The 22,956-nt window shown below is 46.4% G+C and overlaps 1 protein-coding gene across 3 annotated transcripts in view; it reads left to right on the forward strand.

The window, feature by feature from the left end:
- Positions 1-607: 607 nt before the first annotated feature.
- The window catches only part of E2F3 (E2F transcription factor 3), a 62,990-nt gene continuing 40,641 nt past the window's right edge, over positions 608-22,956 (forward strand). For 2 of the 3 annotated variants that reach the window (XM_090039418.1, XM_090039419.1), the window contains exon 1: positions 608-1,315. In XM_090039418.1, the coding sequence (XP_089895544.1) occupies positions 623-1,315 (693 nt within the window). In that variant the 5' untranslated portion in view covers positions 608-622. Of the gene's footprint in view, positions 1,316-1,563; positions 1,702-22,956 lie in introns of those variants that run through there. The other variant, XM_090039420.1, reaches the window with a different exon arrangement.

The raw sequence follows: 22,956 nt of genomic DNA on the forward strand, positions 1-22,956 counted from the left end.
GCTTGCAACAGAAATGGTTGTCATTGAGGCCTGCTGGAGAAGCTTGCCTTCCAGCCCAGTTCCCCAGAGGCATGGCTATGGGGGCAGTATCTGCTAGGGCTAAGGCTGGGGTGGGGCAGGATTCAATACTTTGACTCTTGCAGGGGTCTGCAGAAAAAGTTAAATGGGTTCATTGATTAACAAGTGCACCTAAGAAAAGGAACAATCCCAGCAGAGATTCCCCCCTCCCCCCGTTATGATTTTCAAATTTTACAGGGGGGCTCTGATCTCTTTGGGGGGGGGGTCATCCCCCAGCTTTCCCTTAATTCACACCTTGAGGGAGGGGACTTTTGATCCCTTTCTAGACCTAGGCGCCCCGGAGAAAGCAGGTCCTCGGCCCTCCCCGCTCCAGTCCAACCCTTCCCTCAGCCCCCAGCCATTTCCCCCGGAGGCACCTCCCTGCCCCCGCTCCTGCTCCACCCGACAGGCGCCCCTCCCCCCCGCGCTCTGGAACGCGCAGACACCGGCTGTCACTGTCACAGAGCTCCCGCCTGCTCAGAAGGGAATCCCCGACCTCGCCCCCGCAGCCAATCAGCAGCTAGCATGCAAATAACCAACCTCTCCCTCCCCCCCACCGAGCCCAATGGGCGGCGAGCGGAGGGCGGCAGCGGACCAATGGGAAGGCGCGGCGGGGCGGGCGGGGCGGCGGGGCGGGACTATGCAAATGTGGTTTGAAAAGCAGGCGGGAAATCCGAGTTTCGCGGGAGGCCCTTGGCGCGTAACCCGTCCGCCTTCCCTTCATTCATTGTCAGCCGCCGCCGCTTCCTGGAGCCATTTTCCAGCCGGCCCCACACAGCGGGAGCGGCCCCGCTGCATCCGCCGCATCTGCCCGGCCCGGCGCCGCTGCGGCCCGCGCCCACCCCGCCGCCCGCTGCCCGCACCCCCCCGCCACCCGCCGCCCCCGCTATTTGCCGCGCGGGGCCCGGCCTCGGCCCGCGCAGCGGTCGCGAAGGGCCGGGGGGGGGGACGGCGCCGGGCACCGAGGATGCGGAGGGGGCTGCAGCCTCCCGCGCCCCCCATGGACCCCCGGGTGGCCCCCGTCGGCTTCCCCGCGCGCTTCGCCGCCGGCGCCTTCATCCACATCCGCAGCAGCGCGGCGGCGCCCAGCGCCTCCAGCACCGCCTCGTCCGGCCCGGCCGCGGCCCCGGCCCCGGCCCCGGTCCTGGCCCCGGCGGCGGAGGGGGGCCCGCCGGGCGGCTCCCTGTACTGCACCCCGCACGGCAGGACGGCGCTGCTGCAGCCCGCGCTCGGAGCAGCCGGCGGAGCCCGCCCCGCGGTAATACCCCCGGCCCGGCAGGATCTGCGGCGGGCTCCCCCTCCCTGCCCCCGGCCGCCGTGGGGGGCAGCGCCGCCGGCCCCCGGTGCGGAGCCGGGCGGGGGGAGGGGCGGCCGTGCCCCGCCGGTGGCTCCGCTTCACCCCCGGGCTCGCCGGTGACGTGTGGCACACGTGCGCCGAGGCCGCGGCTGTGACTGGGAGCCGGGCGGCGGGGCGGGCGGGGGGAGGGGGCGCGGGGGGGAGGGGGACACCCGCTTCCTCCGCCTGCCGCCGGCCTGGGACGCTCCCGCCGGCCCCGGCCCCGCCGCCCGCCTCCCGCCCGCCGCAGCGCGCACGCGGCCTCCCAGGCCCCGGCTCGGCCCGGCCCGGCCATGCCCCTGCAGCAGGTCAGTGAGGAGCGGCCTCGCGGCCCGGGGGTGCGGGTGGGGGTGAGGAGGGGGGGGCACCTCCGCCCCCCCCTCCCCGGGCACGTTTCAGTCTCTCGGTGCTAGCCGCCCTGTCCCGCACCCAGGCTGCGGGGTCAAGGTCCCCCCCTCCCCCCATCCCCTGTGTTTGGGAGCTGAGGTCCCAGTGCGGATGGCAGGGAGGAGTTGCCTCCCCCACACTGTCCACCCCCCCCACACTCCATATACATGTGTCCCCCTATACACCCCCCAACACAGCCATACCCCTACAACCTCCTATATACACATGCACCCCTGTACCCCTACCACACCTTTAAGGCCTCCTATAACCCCCCAGCCACCTATATACACGTGTACCTCCATATGCCCCCCACACACACTTATAACTCCCTATACACCCCAAACCCCTACATATATGTGCACCCTTATACCCCTCCATACACCCCCAGCCTCCTATACACATGCACCCTATGTACCCTCAACCCCCTATATACATATGCACCTTCATACAGCCTGCATACACCCCAACCCGTTACATACAAATGCACCCCTGTACACCCTTACAATACCCCATATACCCCCAGCCTCTATATAAATATGCACCCCAGCACCCTAATTCCCCTATATATATATATATATATATATATATATATATATAGTGTGTGTGTGTATATATATGTGTACATCTCCCCACATACCCTTACAGCCCCCCCATATACCTGCAACCCCTTAAAGCATGTGTATATGGGATGTGTATATAGTATGGATACAGCATGGTTACATGGGGTGTCCATATACATCCCTGTTTACCACCACACACCCTTATAGTCCCCACACACCCCAACCCCATATACAAATGTGCCCCTGTACACCATTATCGCTCCCCATATACCCCAACCCCTTATGTATACATGCACCCTATAAACCCCCACATATACACCCTTACAGTCCCCCATACACCTCCAATCCTCTATATACAAATGCATCCCCCTACACACACCCTCTTAGTCTGCATGTGCCCCCAACCCCCTTATGTAACCCCATATACCTGCCCCCCCACACCCTTCTGGCCCTCGTACCCCCCCACTTCCTATATACACATGCACCCCCATACATACCTGCCCTTTACAGCCCCCTCATATACCTTCCTATATTCACATGCATCCCCATACATGCACACACACAACCCCATACACCCCCTCCCCTCCATGCACAGAGTCAGGTGCTTGGGGCTGGTAGGGGGTAGGGGAGAAGTCTGGAAAGCCCTGCAGATGGAGCTAAGCCTCTTGCGGGGCGGGGGGTGAGATAATGGAGCTTCCCCACAGGCTTGTTGCCCCCTCCCCACCAGGGGTTTTACCTTGGTGGTGCAGTTTGGGAGCCAGGCTGGAGGCTGGTCTGATGAAGGTCCCTGCTGCGAGGAAGATTTGCCTTCCTAGGGCTGTCAAGGCGAGGGTAGGTAAGGTAGTCCAATGGTAGCTTGTTCCAGGCAGAGAGTGGACAGGCATGGGTCCAGGGCAGTAGTGCCGCAGGTGACATGGGCCCAGCATGCAGGCCAGGCCAGGCCTGGCCTGAGCAGAGGCTTCTCTGCAGCTGCAATGTGGATGGATGTCCACTAGGCTCTGGGATGAGGTTGCCTGGATCATTTTCTTTCTGTGACCTAAGGGAAGGTTCAGCTTTACAGACTTGATGCCAGCATATCAGCCTAGAGTCTGTCTCATGTGTGACCCTCTTCCTCACCCACTCTATGCCCCCTCCAGTAAATGTCTTGTTTTTTCAGGTGATTAAGAGCTATAACTAGTGGAGGCCTATAATAAATAATATTTTTTAAATGGGTGGGCTACTATTACTATTTGGAAATGAGTTCCTTTGGTAATTTAGGCATGCTCACTGCTGAGTCCTGCCTGATGACCTAGGGACTCCAAAACTTTTTGGGATGGTGGCTTAGATGCATTTTAATGAGATTTGCAATAATAGCTAAAGGAAACAGGTGGTATTAATGGTAAAATTAAGATATCAGTAACATTTTGCACTGTAAAATGACCTGGAAACATGAACATATCGTAGTCAGGATGTAGCAGTTTAACCAATAAGCTGTTCACATTAGTATCGTGGGTGTTACTGGCAGACCACAATGATGATATAAGCTTCCTTTATATAGTGTTGGCAGGTGTCAAGGCTGTAGGTTTTAGGAAGGTATAGGCTGCTCAACTTTCATATCCCTAGTGAAAAGAGCATCTTCACTGTAAAACGAAAGCTAGAATTGCAGCTCTGGTGCTTGCACATCTTGTAGCAGTGTTTAACCCTTTTTAGTAAAGAATGCGGTATATTTACTGAGGTTGGTGCAGATTGCTGTGGAAACAAGAGGGTGTAGCACAATACTTTTGCCTTAAGTAAGTATGATTTTGTTTAAATGAACATCCTAACAGGCATACCTATGAAAATGATTCTGTGGGAATAATTCTTTGGGGATTTCCCTTTGTTTGGGAGAAGTGCATTGATGTCACGGACCAGTCTTTGACTCCTGCTTACTGGTAATGAAAATGTTAAAACTTCAGTCTGGTAAATTCTTCTTGCCCCATTAGCAAAAGACAGAAAGGAAGAACTCCTTTTTTCTGGAAGTTATGTATGTTTTTGTTCTCCATCTATACAGAACTTAAAAAAAAAAAAAGGCCTGCCCCTTTTGGTTGCTCACAACCAATGAATGTGATGTGACTGTGGTGGCCTGCTACAGGTTCCTGTGCTGAATGATGTTGCAGAGGCCTGCCTTTGCAGGAGTCTTTGTGGCTGATGTGGGCAGACCAAAGGGGGCTTCCCTGTCTGTTGCATAAATGTGGGTTGAAGCAGCTTTTGAGTTGAGAGCTGGCTAAGACCTCATATCAGGCTTAGGAGGCAGGGGGTAAATATACTGCTAGGGGTAGTTCTGTTGCTTTGGACATAAAGATTCAAAGCAGGAGCAAGAAAAGGAGGATCAGAGGCAAGGGGCACCTGGAGGATGCTGAGAAGCACTAGGGATGCTGAAAGACCCAGTTGGGTTTGGGAGCATGATGCTGAGGCAAGTACAAATGGGGAAGTAGGGTAGCAGCTTTTTTTTTTTTTCTTATTTATAAGTCTGGCACTAGTGTTTGTGTTAAAGTGGGATACGGAGATTCCAGCTGAGATCAGGGCAAGGGCACAAACAGGCTAGGTCAATGCTACAAAGTTTGGCTTTTATATGTATATTGATTAGGGTTGTTGTTTAGCTGTAACATCCTGGCAAAAGAGGCCTTTTGCTGGCATAGGTTGTTAAAGCAGTGACATAACTATACTGTACAAACAAAGTAACTCCTTTTCCCATTATAAACAGCATCTTCATTGGGAGGTTTTCTGGTATAGTCTTGTAGTAGACTAGTCCATAATAGACAGCTTCTGCCCCCAGAGGCCTGCAGTCTACATATTTATCTTCCTCTTGGATGGCATGTTTGGTATTACACAGCAGGCCTTTCTCTTAAATCCACCCTCTGCTAAGTGGACTTAGAAGATGCCCTGTGATCTGGGTTATAGAGTAGTGGGGGTGCATGGTACCAGACACATCACTGCAGTCTAGTAAGACCTGGCTTTCGGAGTGTGAACTTCCCAGAATGCCAGATGGATTCAGCAGGAGCTCCGGCTGCCGGTACCTTGAAAAGAAGGCCCAGGGTTTGAATGGGCACGACTCCCAAGGAGTTTAGTGGAAGTTCTTCTGTTGGAGGACATAAATTAACCCTTCTGGTGGCTTAACACTTAAGCTTTTTGAAGAAGCTGCTAACTAAGCCTCCTGTGTGAATTTAAACATCTGATCAGGTACCCATGCCACAAACAGCATTCTGTTGAAGGCTAACTTCTGGTCACTTTTTTTGAGTTTAAGTCACGGGTATTTCTAAATCACAATACTCAATGACTAAACCACCATGGGAGAAAGCCGCTTAAAATATTTCTAAATCAAATATCACAAAATTCTTAGTGTCTTTTGATTAGAAAGACAGGCCCCTAAGTAGAGGCCCTTTTTTGAGCCGTGAGAAAATACTTAAATGGAGACACCTCCCACATGTTAAGTCCTTTTTAAAAGGGGCTAAATCCTCTTACCAAGAATATCTTCAGAGAACTCTTATGGCCTTTTGATGACATGAACTCTGGGGAGTCTGGTTCAACATGCTTCCAAAAGGGAAGGAAGGAATTGTGCTTTCAAACAGAAAGCTTAGCACCTCTTTCCCCTTCTGGTAGCTAGGAATTCACCCCTTTTCTTCTCTAGTAATGGGTTATCTCACTTTGCTTTGATTCCAAGTGTTTGCTTAATCTCCTAATGACTAGGTAAAGGGAAACGGCTAACTAGGGAATGTAGTTGACAATAAAAATAAAGAATAGCAGAACATGGGAGAAATGCCTAAAAGATTGTGTGTGTGTGTAGCTATATCAGTATATCTATATCTAATATATTAGTGCCATTTTAACACCTTTTTTCCCCCTTTATACTTCATGTTAACATGAAATACTTAAAATAAAGAAAGGCCTCTGTTTCTTGAACATGTTTGAAGGAACTAACATAAGTAGTTTGAATATTAGTTCCCCAGTGCTAGAGTCTTCATCTGAGGCCATGTCTATACCACAGCCTTCAGTTGATTCAGCCGTTTCAGCGCAAAGTGTGAAAATCCCTGCACAACAGAGCCATGCCACACAACATCCCCAGTGCACATGCAGCCATACTGGCAAAATTGCTTTTTACCTGGGTAGCTGGCTTTAAATGGGGTTTGGAAAAGGGGCAAAAACTGGTGCTGTTTATTTTTTTTTCTTTTTTCCTAATGCAAAAACTAACTGTACTAGTGTAGCTCTGTCCATATTAATAGTTTTTTGCTGGCATAAGATACTGACCTTTCTATATCAGTAGAGAATTCTTTGTATGGATGGACATTGCTGAAGAGCTGGACCACTTGCTTGTCCATCATCATAGAGCACTTATTTCTGCTCTCTCCCTACTTACCAAAAAAGACTTTGATTTACTTTTAGATCTAATCATTGTCTTTCCTTGGAGACCCCTTTAGTTGATCAAGCAAAATGAGGCATGTTCTTGCCCTTCACTGTCCCACAGGGTTGAGGATGCTGCTACTGCTGCAGTGTTGACTTTCAGAGGGGACTCATTTTTGTTTGTGGCTAAAGGCTGGGGGCTGGGAGACCTTTTAAAAGTCTCAAAAAAATTGAAATTCTTAAAGGATTGTTTTATGTTAACGTGGAGCTTTCCTTTAAAAAAAATCTACAGTTTTGCAGTATTCTTTAAATCTTGAAGACCTGTTACATTCCTGAGGTTTGTGTTTTCACTTGGTAGACAAGAGATTCCAAAGGGAATAAGAACCCCCTCATTTACATTTCTTGACCTACTTCACTTAGGCATTTCTAAGAACTTCATCAACATAGTACTTAAAAGCAATCCACTCCTATCCTGGAAAGAGGGCTGTTAAAATTAGTCACCTTGGGCACTTACACACTTGTGGGGAGCCTGCTCTTATGCAATGGATTAATCCATTTTTGGAGACATGTCCTAAATTTGGATTATATGTGGCAAAAGTGGCCAACCTGCCACATGGGTGCTACAAGTGCTGTGGACAACCTCTGTGCCATATAGCAGATGTGGCAAGGCACAGGAAGCATAGTGGCAGATTGGGCAGGGAGCATGAAGCAGAGCAGTAGATTGGGAAGGGAGTACAGGGCAGGGAGTAGAGCAGCCAGTTTGGCAGGGGGTGGGATTCAAGTGCACTGGGAGGGCATGGGGCTAATTTGTAGCATGCCTCCCAAAAACGTTGGCCCCCACTGTTATAGATCATTTAGGCAGGGATAATCCTGGCTCAGGTGAGAGGTTGGTCTAGATCAGGGATGTCAAAGATGTAGCCCACAGGCTGAGTCTGGCCTTTGGGTTTTGGAGTGACCCCAGGGGCCCTGGCCCTAGATGCTGCATGCAGTGCATAAAGCTGGTCAGGTGCATGCTGCATACAGAGCTGGTGCAAGACTGATCCAGCGTGAATGATGCATGAAGTGTGTGACCTGTGCTGACCTCCTAATGACTAGGTAAAGGGAAAACGGCTAACTAGGGAATGTAGTTGACAATACATTCAGCTGGAGTTGGGGCTTGGGGCTAGTCCAGTGCAGGTGCTGTGTGCAGCTTGCGCTCCATGCCAATTCTGTGTGTGAGCCTTGGACTGATGCTGGTAAGCCCTGGACTGATCCAGTTTGTAGGGTTAGTCCAGGGCATGTGCTGCATAAGCTGCCCAAGTTGGACCGGCCCTGAGCACCGGCTCTGGTGTATGCGGCCAGTTTATGGGTCTGATCCAGCCTGCACACTGGCCCTGCACCCCTCAGCCAGCTCATGGGGCCAGAAGAGTTTGACATCCCTGGACTAGACAAACTCTTGAAGACCATTCAGTCCCTGTTTTCCCATGATCTGGTTCTGTTACTATCCTAGTCTATATGGAGGAAACTGACTGGCAGGGCTATCGTAGGATAACTTTTTTGCTATGGTTTCATAGATGTTAGGTGCTGGAAGGGACCTTACAGATCATCTGGTCCAGCCCCCCTGCACTTGGGCAGGAAAGACTGCTGGGGTCCTCCAGGCTGGGAGACTAACCACCTCTGGGGGAAACACAATGGAGTCCAGCAGTATTACCTCCATTTTACAGCTAGAGAAACTGAGGTATGGAGATATGAAAGTTTGCTCACTAGAGGTGCCATTACATTGGTCTGATATTGGATTGGTACTGACATAAAGAAAAATTGCTGTATCAGATATCAGCCCAATGGGGCTGATAAGTTGACTGAGAAATGCTCGTGCTGAGCACAGCCTCAATGCAACACTCAGGCAGCTAGGAGTAGAGCCAGCAGCGTGGAGAGCCTCCAGCTGGTCAGTCTGTTGTGGTAGAAGGGGAAAGGAGAAGAAACGGGCATGGAGGGGGGCAGGGGCAGGCGCTGTCCAGGCAGGGTGGATGGCTCCCACTGCTGCTTGCACCCCAGGAAGACGTGGGGGGCATGTGCCCCTGAATCTGTGCAGGGTGGGGTCAGCTGCGGTCCGGGCTGTGCAGGGCTCTTGGCATGGGCTGGGCTTGGAGCAGACGCTGGCAGCCCTGGGAGGATGCTGCATTCACACCAAATTTTGCTGCAGCTTAGCTCCCAGCACTGCTGCTGCCCAGTGCTGCTCTGGCTCTTCTCGGCACATGGGTGGAGGCAGGGTGTTGAGCCAGAGCAGTGGCTGGTGGCAGCAGTACTGGGAGCTGAGCTGTAGTGAAATTTAGGGTGGATCCTCCCAGCACCACTGGTGCCCACTCTGAGCCCAATCCCCACCAAAGAGAGCCCTGCGCAGCCCCAGCTGCAGCCCACCTCTCCCTGCTCAGATCTGGGGGGGGCACACCCTGCCCCTCCTGGTGTGCAAGCAGTGGTGGGAGCCACCTCCCCCATGAGCCATGGCTCTGCCCCCTGCGCTGCCTGGGCAGCGCCTGCCTCTGCCCCCTGCCTCATGGTGGCTTAGTTTTCCCTCTCACTTCCCTCCCCTTCCACCACACCGGACTTACCAGCTAGAGGCAGCTGTATCAGAAATCGGATTGGTATCGGCTGATATGCCTCCTTAAATATTGGCTGTTGGTATCAGCCCCCAAAATCTCTATCAGTGCACCTCTAGTGCTCATGGCACAATAATGCTAGAATAGGGGTTAGCAACCTCAATCCCTGGAATAATGCTAGAATAGAGGTCAGCAAACTCAGTCCCTGGAAAAATCATGGAGCAAGTCCTCAAGGAATCCTTTTCTAAAACAGTAGTGGTCAGTTTTCTGAAGTGCACAAACCCTTACTGTTCATTTGCTTAAAAAGTTTTCCTGCAGTCTGAAATTTGGGAGCATAAAATAAAATCTAATATGTTAAAGTAAAGAAATCTGTGTGCATATGGAGTAATCTTAAATTATTCTTGTAAATTGCCTGGTAGATTTGGCAATTGAGTTCTTCCACAGAACTGTTAGAGCAGAAATGGCAGCAGTGCAAGAGTCCCTTCCCAAGGTGTCCATTTTAACCTGGAAGGTTTACCTCTAGCTGTGGGTGGCTGGTTCAGGCTCCATTTCTGTGCAATATTTGGCAGTGGTGCACCTGTCCCTTGTGAATTGAACTGAGACTACCAGCATGCTTCATTTAGGCTACTAACCACTGTGAGATGATAGCTGTTTAACACCGTCAGTGGATGGAAAGCTCCATGATCCATTACCGTTCCCGAGTCTTCTACTCCCTGAAAACTATCTCATTTAGAACTGGCATTTGAGTCGGCTGCTGGTGGCAGCCGTCCTGCTTTTAAATGACTAACTTTGAATCCAGGCCTTTGTTTTGTCTGCCAGGATTAATGGTTTATAGCTTCCTGAAGTGCTTTCTAGAGTGAAGATGTGCTTGCTAGAGTCTGACCTTCTTGCAGAAAAGCCACAGTAAATGGTTGGGGTTAGTGGCATGTCGGAAAGCAGCATATGGAGGGGCAGGTCTTTATCAAAAACAGCCTGATTACCTCTCAGGTTCAGACACTGGTTTGCAAATTATATAAGCTTGGCTTTACTTTCTGGTTTATATGAAATCAGGCTTTGCAAAGTTGCCTATTTTGTCACGTTTTTCCTTCCGTTCTTTTTTCCTCAAACAAGTTAGTCCAAAGCCATACTTGGAAACATCCTTCCATGTATAGGAGCCTTTGAAGGTCACAGTAGGAAAGATACTTCTTGTTAGTTGCCTGATCTTAAGGAACTTCTGGGGGTTTTTTTTCCTTTTTGATGCACAAGGAACCATAACTAATTAGAGTTGCAATATTTTTATTCACAAGTCTTCTGAAGATAGAAGCCAACTTCTGCAGGTGATGTTTGGATTCTTTTGGAATGAAGCATGTCTGGCAGGAGGCATGCTCTATGGTATAGACAAAATGGCTTCTGCCACATGGTAGAAGCAGCCATTTTATGTGTTTTATATTTAGTCTTCCTTTGCGTTCATATAAACATGTTGCACACATCAGTAACTGCTTACAAACTTAATGTGAATATAATTAATTACATCTGACTTCTCTTTTTTTTTTGTTCTCTAGATTTTGAGCAATTGGGGACCAAAAATATCATATTAGGACAGAATTAATTGCTTAGCTATCTTCCTGGTTTGTACATATTCTTTAAGGTATTTTGTCTAGGATGGAGGAGGCAAGGGACCCTGAAACACTAAGGAATATCAGTTAGAATCTGCTAAGCACCTTTTTCAGTTTTCTGAGTAGGTTGGGTAAATGTGGTGCTTACTGATTTTTGCTTCAGTGTTGTCACCTTACTGCTAGAAGTAGAAGCGTTACCACATTTCACAGCTTTCAGGCATTTGGGAAACTGTATAGTGACTGATGTAGCTGGCAGCTGGCCACCTGCACATTTATTTCCAAAGTTTCATCTGACTCATTGTCATGTGATTAAGCCAAGACTTTTAAGGGTCCACCAGCAATTCATGCCTTGCTTGTGGGTGCCCAGTTGGAAGCATCTATTTTTAGAAAAGCCAAGGGAGTTCACTTTCATTGAGTTGTCTTAAATTAGTTGACACTTAAAAAAAATTCTTATTCTCTGCCTCCATTGTTCACATCTATATACATAATCTCATATAAGTAGCTTTATATTCAAATGTTCTCACATAGGTAGAGTACGTTCGCTTATACTCTCTCTTAATATGTATTTTGAAAGACCGATTATGTTATAAAGCTCTGTAAGCAAGTGCAAAGGGTTAATTCCAATACCTGAATACTTAGTGTTCCTACCGAAAGAAACTGTGAGTGGCTTACTAGAGAGGAAGGATCCAACTTAGTCTTGGTTTTACAACTGCACCATCACTTTATTTGGAAGTTGTGCATGTATCCCAAAGTTCATTTCCATTTTGTTTCTTAATACTCCATAAAGGAAAAATATTCTCCTGCAAAAGACTCTGGTATTAGTTTTCTTGTCATACCTTTATTGGCTTAAAAGCTGTTTCTAGTATATATTTCATAGTTTACAAGTACAATGAAACAATTTGCAAGTTAGCGTTGGCAACCTTCCTTCTCACTGTATGAAGCCAGTCTTGGAGTACAGATAAAAACTCCATGTGGTATTCCTTGCACATGCCTTGTTTGACATTGTTGGAAACCAGTTGGTCACAGTACCGTAACCTAGATGGACAGCGCTATGGTATTTGAGTGCTTGTCCCTTGCACAAATTCAGTATAATAGCAGAACCAACATTAAGGAAAACTAAGAAGCTAATCAATGAAAAGCATGATAGCCTTCTTGGTACTTCATTAGCATCTAAAGGGAAAATCTGAGTCAAATATAATTGCATTTTGATAGTACTTTTAATACAAACTACAGTAAAAGCTGTGTTATCCAGCACTTTGCCATCCATAATCCTCCATTAACTGGCATGCTGATCAACACAGCAAAAGTGAAACCAGAAGTCCCACCGTGGCACTTCTGGTTTCGCTGAGTCCCACTTTGTTGACTTTGGACCATGGCCCAGGGCAAAACAGTCCATGTGAGGGGCTTCCCTCCCTGTCCCTTGGCACACTGATGCCAGGGAGTGAAAACCCTAGCTTACCGGATGCGGTGGGAGGGGTGGCAGCCCAAACAGGCAAAGATGCCTCTCAGATAACCGACATATTTGATTAACCGGCAATCTCCATTCCCCATGGATGCCGGATAACACAGTTTTTACTGTACTATATTTTGACTGCATGATTCAATGCTACTTACTCTATCTTAGAATGTAGTCGCTTTTTACTGTACTCCCCTCAACTTTTAAGTTTGCCTTGTACAATGTTTAGCGTGGTATTTGGTGCCTGTTTTGAAATTTGTCTAAAGTCAAGTTTGTGACTTTAGACTCTCTGTCCCTTCTTCCAAGGAAGGATGGTATTTGGGCGTTTCCACTGATAAACATAGTATGAAGACCTCTCTCTTTTCTTTAGGTACTTTAGATTAATTTTTAAGTCTTGCAGACCTGGATTGTCACTGAGGGGATGATATATAAAAAAACTCCCAACTCCAAAATCTAGTAAGCTCTTTGGGGGTGGCCAGTGTCTATTTGCAGGATGTACGATTTGCACAATGGGATCCCAAGTTCTGGGTGCTAACACACACACACACACACACACACACACCCTCCCCGCCCCGTTCCTTTCCAATATGCTGAATTTAGGGAAGTACTGCTACTCATTTTAAGTTTTATGAAATCATTTTTGTTCTAACTCCAAGCATTTTAAGTTGTATTCAAACTATGCAACCTAGCATGCAAGGTGACTGTCTCGCAAGGTGACTGTCTGTTTTTGAAGCAAGATGCGACAGCTATGTGAAAACCTTGGAGTATCTTGCGTAAGCAGTACCGTGTTCTTGTGGTACAGATATCATGTGGTGCTGTAACTTGGATCCATATGAAATCCCCAGTTGGGTTATTGCTGAAATACAGGATTAGGTTCACTCTGTATGACTGATAAATTCAAAGCATCGTGTATTAAAAGGGGGTGCTCCTCTTAAAATATGTAACTTGTGATCATCCTGTCTTGGGTGTAGTATAGCTAGTCTAAGTTCCTATTTCTTCATTGTTTCCTTTTGGAGGGAGGGAGGAAGTAGTTAAGGAAATCAGAAAATCAGGATAGCAGAGCAGCTTATACCCTCACTTCTTCCCCTGACATACAGACAAAAAGAGTTCAAAAGTGTTCGTTCTTTGTTGGTGTTGGCCCTTCCTATTTGGGCAATAGTTCTTTGTTTTATTTGTATGTTGGAAAGGAGATAGTTCTCAAGCGACCAGACCACCTGGCAAAGGTCTCTGAAACGTCCTGAAATTATGAGCTGAAAGTCAGATCTCTGTATTTCTACAAAACACTGATGTAGTTTTGGTTTCAAAGCTATTTTGCCTAATTGGGAAGCATTGAAAACCAAATAATGATTTCTTGAGCAACTTAATTTTCTGTTCTTTACTTATTTTCTTGTAGTGTAAGGCTTGAGTTAAATGGCAATTAGCCCGTGTACATTTTAACTTGAGTGTGTTGGTTCCACCAACTGATGGTCAGTTTTTCTCCTGATATACTAAATTAGTTCAAACTAATTTTTTCACATGGTGGTGGTGGGGGAGCTCTAATACAGTATTAACCTCTCTTACAGTAAGCTTTTTGTTTAACAGTATCTGTAAGTTTTTCTTTTTAGACTGTACTGCTATTCTTATCAAGACTAGTAGTACAGTGAAGGCTCTCATCCTTGCTTATGGTGAACACTGATACCCTTTGTTACTGTATAATATTGCTTAGTGTGTCATTCTGGTAAAGAGGGACAGGACTTAAATGATATAGAAATAATGCCTGAGATGGCACCCATATTTGTCATGTCAAAGCAGAGCTTTATCTCTAATTACCATGCTAAAAAAAGCAGAAGGGCCGAGGTGATCATTTTTATCAGAAACAAGTAGTAGTAGTACTGGGTGTAAATTTGGGGAAAAAAACTTCACCTTCCATGTCAAGACTTTATCAAATGGTTTCAGGTAACCCATGTATTGCAAAATAGTGTGACACCGCACTTCATTTGTTTAATTCTTGAGTTTCATAATCTTTAAAATATCTCTCTCTCAACTTTGTGACACCAAGCATTAAATGTATGCCATATGGAGAAGTCTGAGATGTCACAACTATAAATGGGCACTTTACCTGATCAGAAGGCATTGGTAAAAAGTACAACTTGCCAATCCACAGGGGGCTCTAAGTCCAGAGAAACCTCCCTTGCTTTAGGTGTTGATAGTAGGGAACTTATGCTGATAATGCCGGGAGTTATTTCTGAGTGAGGAGGTGAGAAAAGGGAAAGTAGCTATTGCCCAGTCACAAGATGGCATGATAGAAAATCATGCAAAGCAACATCAATGAAGAAAACTTACGTAGCCTACATCAGAGAGCTGCCTTGTAGTAATGAACTTTATGGCTTCCTTTTCTTCTAATAGATGATTTCACTTACCTGAGATTAGCAACTGAATTGTATAATAGTGGTGTCCAAAGTCACCATCAAGATCACAGGTCATGCAGTAATGCAGGTGTATATGTTGACAGGGCTGGGTGGGACACAAGGGTGTTTCAGTGTGGGGGTTGCCTGTGTGGCTAGCCCTGTACTGGAGCACTCTTGTGCCCTAGCCAGCCCCCAGGGCTAGCAAGCTGAACCTTGGGCCTCCTGCCAGATGGGACTGCTCTGGCCCAGCTCAATGTGCTGTGGTCCTGGACATGTGTAAACACGGTGCCCAGAAGCAATAAACTCTGGCATGATATGCGCCAGAGTTTATTCCGTTACATTAATTTTATGTGTAGACGTGCTCAGGGGTTGGTAATGTAGATTGTCTTCTGGATAGGGTTGTGAAGGCAGATATCTGGGCTTCAGAAGTTCTGTTAGTAGTAGCAGGTTGCTACTGTATATGGCTGGGAGGTATTTGTGTCTGAGGCACAGGGTGGCAGGTAAAAGCAGCATGTAAGACTAACTGGAGATCTAGGTCAAGGATTCTTAACTGTTTCCATGCCAGAACTTCCTCCTGCTTTGTAGTGTGGGAATGGTAAAGCAGGGTGCATTTTAGTTCTTCTGCCTCCATTCAAGAACTGTGTAAGGCTGATGATGCATCCATGCCTGTGAGTTACAGACTTATGCTGGCATTGGGGGGTGGGGGATGGAGGGAAGAGGGTAGATTGGTTGTCCTCACGTGAAGTGCAGGTTCTTTCCCAGAGGTCAAAATCAAGTATTACTGCTTCGAAGTGGAACAGGAGCTCTTGCTTAATTTTTTGATACTTGGGAGTAAGGAAAGGGGAATTCATTGTGTGTGTTTTCCACTTGCTTGAGTTCCTGTTTTGCTCTTTCCTCCTTCAGCTCTTTGGCTTTCAGACATTTTTGGGCACTTCCCTAATTCCTGGTACTTCTTTTGTTTCCCTTCTCTGGCTGAAGGAGTGTGGCAACACTAGATAAGTTTAGTTGCTGCTGCTACTTTTTTTCATTGTATATCCTTTGTCTCTGCAGTGCTTCTTCCCAGATGCTGAAGAAGCCAGCAGCTTCAGCATCACTTCAGTCTCCTGTCAGTGGCTTGTTTTCTCCTCCATTTTTTTTTGTCATCTCCCCATTTCCCCCCAGTCCTGTTTGCTGTCAACTGGTGACTGAGATGCAAGGAGTCATTCCAGGTGTGAAGGAGAGATGCATGAAGAAGAGCCTACATCTTTGAGAAGTGCTGTAGAGTTAGTTACTCAGTATATGGTATTTTCAGCTACCTTGTCTACTGAATTGTTTCTTCATTTTAAAAAAAAGGTATCAACAGCAAAGTAATTGGGCAATCCAAAAACTTCCAGACTTCAACTTTGTACTGAAATCCTCATGTAGTAGAATAAAAATAACAGTATGTAAGTTTAAGGCAGTGATTCTTAACTTTGCTAGACTCAGACCACCCCAGGGAAAATACCAGCTCTTAGTTTGCACTCATTTTTTGACTATAGAAAAATAATAAGCCAATTATTTTTTGGAAAGAACTCAGAGCACAGTGGGCCAGAAGGTTTTAGACTCTATAGATTCCTATTCGAAATCTGTGATTTTATCTTATGAATTGTGTGTAGGTGTTTACATAACTAACAGTGCTGATACTGTGTAGCACCTTTAAAAGGATCTCATGGCACTGCAAGATGCCTTGGCACCAAGGTTGGGAATCATTGGTCTAAGCCAACATACCTTTCTCAGTCAGTAAATCCTGTTTGTGACAAACTGCACAAAAGATACCATATGTAATCTGTGTATAAGAAGCTTAATGGCCTTAAAAATTGCTGTCCTGACATTGGGGTTCTAGTAGATAATTTTTGAAACCTCTCATACGCTGGCCCTAGACTCCTTCTGTAATGTTGCTTAACACAAAAATGTGTAACCACGCTGCTCTGAAGCAATACCAAATTTCTTCCTGAAGTATTTCTATTGCGGTACTTCCTTCCACGATGCAACAAAGAGCAGAAGGCAAGTTCAGTGTGGGTGTATCAGTGAGGTCAAAATCCTGAATTGAGAGATATTGTGGGTGGTTTCACAGTCCCAGTTTCATTTGAACTTCTAAATGTAGTGTACAGCTTAGTATGATTATTGGTCCACACAGTAGTAGGTGGTCGTTGAAGGCTGAACTGTGCGAGAGGCACTTCAGGTACATGTCAGTGTGGATCCCACTGTTTGTGTACATGCAGTAGGTTGTGCAGCAGTGTCTGTAATGGGCCACACATATGCCCCATGCACTCTGGTGTGAATGGATAACTGGCAGAAGAAGTCTGATCCTTCATCAGTTCCCACATACTGCATGTGGCAGAGATGAAACCTTCTGAATGCCTTAGAACTTCTTGAACTATTTTTATCCTTGACCCCATACTAACCTATGTGGACAGAAGAAAGATCTACAGATCTGTTGATACAGGGCTCCCTAAAACACACCAATCTCAGCCTGCAGACTTCAGGTTCTGCCCATATTGCAAAATGGGCACTAGCATCCCATTGGGTCTGCAAGATTTGTGCTTTCTAACCACAGACTTAATGTGCTATCACTTGTGCCAGTGCACATGAGGCTCAAACTCCGGCTGTTGATGAATCCTGGGGATCAGATGCTGAAGAAAGTGGTTCCAAAATCCTGTTAGGGGACAAGGACTGTCTAGCCAGTGCTATCTAGCAGACCAGCTACACCAAGCACCAGTTGACACTACCACTGGAGATGACACACATGAGCATCAAAACAAGCACCAATTTTCAACATAAACTCCATGGGAACATGGGGTTTATTTACTTCAGAAATATTAAGATCTTTGACTGTGCTGGAACATAGACTAAACAACTGATTGCTATTAGGTGTTACAACTTCTATTAGGCTGCCATGGCTGGTGCCAAGTTACGAAACGCAGTACTGCAATTCCTTAATGACTCCAACTAGCCCTGTTGCTTACAGTCTCCCTCTAGGGATAAACTACTGCTTACAATCACTGCAGAGGACCCATGCTGATTAGGCCTGTGTGAATAGGGAAGTATTTGACTTGGATTCGGCCGATTTGGAGGAAAGTGATTCTATTCAGTGATTCGAATCGCTGTTCCCATGTGATTCGGTGGAATCAGAATTGGAGATTCGGATTGGCTGGGGAGGCAGGTTTTCCCCCGCCTCTTACAGCTGTGCCTGCCTCTCCTGGGGGGGAATGTTGCGGGAGAAGCCCCCATGGCTGCCCTGCCTGGCCCCATCCCCTGCCCATTCCCAGACTCCTGACACTTAAAAAAAAAAAAGCCTCGCACTCACTGGCTCCAGCAGGGCAGCTGGGGCTGAGTGATGCCAGGCTCTAGTGACTGCTGGAGCCTCCCCAGCTCCCAGACAGTGTGCGGTGCCCTGCTGAGCTGTGCTGCACCCTTGTGATGGAGCAGCTGCCACACGGGTGCTGGGGGGGAGGGGGGACTCTCTCGTGAGCCCCCCGAGGCCCTGATTGCTGCTGCTGCACAGCTGGTGAGTGCAGGGCTTTATTAAAAAAAATATTTATTTATTTTTTAAGTGTTGGAAGGCTGGGTCTGGGCAGAGCAGCCATGGGGGCTTCTCCCGTAGCTTCTCCAGGTGTGCCCGCCTCTGCCCTGGTGGGGGGAGCCATGGGGAAGGTCACCAGGGCTGCCCTGCCCATCCCCATCCCCCACCTGGCCCATTCAGTGCGGGGGGGGAGGAGATGTGATGTGATACATGCCTGGCTTGCTCAGAGCGACAGCAGGGCATAGCCCCCACTCCCAGTGCTACTGCGCCCGCATCAGTCCTAGGAGTGAGGCCTCTGTCCTGCTGCTGCTTGCCAGCTGGCACGGAAGAACAGGTGCTGTTGCTGCTTGCTGGGCAGCGTGGAATGGTGCAGGATGTGGGTGCAGCAGCACTGAGAGCGGGGGCTATGCCCTGCTGCAGCTTGCCCCCTTCTGCCTGGAGCAAGCTGCACCTGCATCCTGCCCCAGCTAGGCAAGTGGTAGCAGAGCCTCCGCTCCCAGTGCTGCTGCGCCTGCATCTTTCAACCCCCTGCACTCCCACCTCAACTAGACAGCTAGTCCCAGTCCCAATTCCTCCCTCCTCCATGCCCCTTCCCTCCCACAACCCCAACAGATTTACCAGCTGGAGGCAGTTGCCTGTTTAGTCTATGGCCAAATCTGCAAAGTGGCTGAAGCTTTTCCGAATCTATTCGGATGCTTCGAATCAATATGGAGCTTTTAATTGGTCTCCTTATTTGCTTCTGATTTGGAGATTGGGTTCCCGAATTGGGCCGAATCTTCTCAGAATCATATTGGCTACTGAAGCTTCGCCCCGCCCTAATGCTGATGTGTACTCAGAGAGAGAGAGAGAGAGAGAGAGAGTGGTCATTAATCCAATGACAGTTATGGTTCTCTGACATGTTGTCAGCATGTGTCTTATGGCCCAACCTCTGTCCTGCTTTTTAATTCATCGGTATTGCAAGCTTTGAATTGCAAGAGAATTGATGGAGGTTCAAGGTTATCATGCCTCTTTTATGCTCTTATACAGGAGCACAAGGAAGTGTAGAGTGTACATCTGTAGCTCCAGTATATGCTACTTCTAAATGCATCTTGCACATGTGAGAGCATATGCATTTGAAGGGTTCAGGCTCTGGCTCTTTGAGATGCAATACTCTTAATTAGTTACTGCTAGAGAAGCGACAGCTTAAGTCTTATATCTTCCTGCTGCCCCCCCAGCCCCCCCCGCACGAAGAGTGTATTAATGTTTCAAGAGTCTGGAAGCTCCTTTCACAAAACCTTTTTATCCTGAGGCAACTTGCAGAGTGAGCTTTAGTAGTTCTCAGTTTCAGTATTAACATTCGACTACTTCATGAAAGGGGGGGCCCAACAAGATGATTCCTAGTAAAAATCTTTTATAGTTTCAGTATTGGATTCATGCTTTAAAGAGCTAGTTTAGTGGTTGAATGTAAACCAAAATGCATTTCCAGAGGCTTGATGCTGCTGAACCACAGTGGAAATCTGGAACCTTAACTACGCTATTTATAGGAAGTTTGACACTTGCATATAACCACAAATGTGGTCAATCTTTGGAAAGGCAGACACAGAGAGGAAGAAAATGTGGTGGTACAGGAACAGTCTTGCCTCCCCTTCCATCTTTTTGCTAGGTAGTATATCTGAAGGGAAAATGGCTTATTTGGGGATAACACTTTGTTGTATAGCCATGAAGAACTTGGAATACAGGCCCAGGACAGTAAGTAATAGTGTGAAGGACTGTCTCATATTTAATATGTAAATAATATAGTGGGGACAAAACATATTCCCATCTTCAGCTATTTAAATACCAAGTGTCTGCCTATTTTTACTGCTGTTAAGGGTCTGAGTCCTAGTTATGTACCCAGAACCAAAATATACAAAGTGTTTTATTGACAGAACAGAAAGACAGTGAATGCTGAATTCAGGGAGTGTTGAATTTCTCTAGGGAGTAAAATTTATACCTGCAACATTTTCTGCACTTAGTTAATAGTACATGGTATTCTGTGCCAGAACTCTACATACAAGTCTAAAGGCTAAAAATCTAACTCTGGAAAGATGGGATAATGAATGAGTCAGCTTCAGCTTTTGTGTACTCCTAGATAGACATTTAGCAGCTGTATGGACTCTGGAACCTAGGCAGGCAGGTTTTTTGCTATCACTTGATAATTTTTACATAGCGCCATAATAGTTGTGTCAGGTTTTTTTGCTGAACAGAATCCTTCATGCTTCTGAGGGCTGAGGGTCATGCAGTTAGGCAGGCTCCCAGCTACATTTGACGAGGTGTCAAACGTGGCTGGTGAAAAGAGCAAGAAAAGTACTGTGCACTAACAGGCTGCACTTTAATTTAAAACACCCATGAGACTCACTGTTTCATTCCAGGAAATCCTTTCCTTTATGGCAAATCTTATCCAAATCTTATTTATCGCACAGATCTGGGGAAAGACTTGCATTTTATTCATGTCTTTCTTCCTATCCCAGTATGTAAGAAGTTAGTCTTAAATGCTTGAGAAGATAGGACGATCTTTCATTTCTCTGTAGATCAAGACGGGAGGTAAGGAAAGAACATGGATGTTTCCAGGATAAACAAACAGGCATGCCATGCATCCTGTTGGTTCCTTCAGTTGGGGTTAGATAGCCAGGACAACTTGAAGATATGTTGCATGTTTGCCTGGCAGAAAGTTTTTTCCATCGCATATTGGTCTCTATGTGAATTAGGGGTGTTCTGCTTAATTTTGAGAAGCTGTTTAGATCCTGAAGACTTTCACAAGAAACTACAGAATCACTGGAATTTATCATTTAATTTTTTTAACCCATAAGTCTGCATCTCATTGCAAGGCTAGCTTATAATTCTAGTGTGCATGTCTGGTGTGTCTTCTGTTATAATAATGAAACAATTCCTGTAACTCCTCATTTGACAAATATCACTTGTATTATGGGCAGTGTATGAGGAAAATTGGTTTCACAAATACATTTGTCATTAAGGGTCTCCCTTCTTTATCCAGACACTAGATCTGACGTTGAACTGTACTGTTTTACCAGTATGTAGCACTGTTGTTTTTGGTTTCTTTGTTTTATTTTGTTTGGGTTTTTGTATTGTTGCAGAATCAAGCCCTTGTTACTAAACTCTAGAGCACAATGTTATAAACAGATGCATATGTGTATATGCTTATGCACACATTTGAGTGTGTGAATGTGCATATAGGCACATGTGCCTGTGCATACATATATCATTTCGGTTGTGAAAGAACTTCCAGACATGAGCGGTGCCAGGTGATGCCAAAGTAACCTGGCTGACTCTGCAGACAATTGATACAATAGCTCTGAGAAACATGAATGGTTCCATTTCATCTATTAGCTAACTGGAAAACATAGCTATTTCAGTATTGATTACTTCAGCGGAAGCTTCCATTGCTATTCCACCACGCTTCCACATTTTATGACCGTTACCAAGCTTCCACCTTTCTGCTGACACCTTGTAGTGCGGTTATGAATTGAAACCTCTGCAGGATAATAATTTGAAAGTTCAGAAAGTTCATTGCTGTTTAATTTGGAATTCAGTTTTTATGCAAGTGTATTGTTCTGTGACTACACTTTTGATTATTTTAATGTGAAATGTACAATTATTTACTTTACCTAGAGCAGATGCAGACTTTCCAGCTTGCTGAAGAAACCAAAGAACCTCCCTACAGCATTTGGTTCTAGGTCAGTGTAAAGTGTGCAAGCTTTTGCCAGTACAAAGTGCAGAAGCAGAGGAATGGCTAATTAGACTGCCGCCCTGATGTCACACCCTTCTTCAACATGCATTTGGACTGAGGGTAGAAATGAAGGATGTCCAAAAAACAACATTCTCTTGCACCAAGTGCCTCCGGGACTAGTGGTTGATGATGATGACTAATAAAGCATACCAGTCTTGGAATAAGCTTCACATTTCTGAATTTAAATTGACACATCAACCTTATAGCTCCAGACAAAAGAAAAGTAGTCAGTTTTCGGTGGTTTTGGTATGGGACTTATGTTGGAAAGATGTGCTACACCCTAAAAAATAGTGTGGTGCATTTTTTTGCGTTCTTCCCACTACCTGCCTTTCATTACCAAGAAGCTCATCAATGCTGTATGATGCACTACTATCATATTGCAACACTTGTTATGAAAATCCATTGCCTTTCACACCGATGGGCTGAAAGTCGATGAGCATGGCAAGACATTACGTGTACAAATGCTACTGTGCAAGAATTGTGTATCATTTGTGGTTCAGTTTAGCCTATATGTCCTAGATAATGCTAGATAAATACTTTGTAGAATTTAGTATCAATGTTTTGCACCCTTCAGTCAAGACAGGGAACTTTGTTAGTTTAATTTGTGTGGATTATAGTTACTGCTAATACTAGAGCAAAGGGTACTTTCGGAGGTACATTCCAATGGGTCAAGATCATTGGTAAGTTGCGCCCAATAAACAGATCCTTCATTATTCTTCTAATGAACTTGGTATTAAAGAGCTCCTTCAGTTTATTCTGGGTGGCAGTTATCAGACTGTTGCCTATTTACTCATTGCAGAGGAGAAAAATGATACGCTCTGTTATGGAAAGGCCCTCAACTTTGTAAGGAATGTGTCACTTAGAGCAAGGTATGAATAAAGCAAGATTTGGGGGTAGAGGGAATGAACCTTAGTTTTGTGCATCTGCCAAACACTAAGT

This window comes from Crocodylus siamensis, chromosome 3 (assembly GCF_052110815.1).
Source record: "Crocodylus siamensis isolate JL-2025a chromosome 3, ASM5211081v1, whole genome shotgun sequence".
NCBI lineage: Eukaryota > Metazoa > Chordata > Crocodylia > Crocodylidae > Crocodylus > Crocodylus siamensis.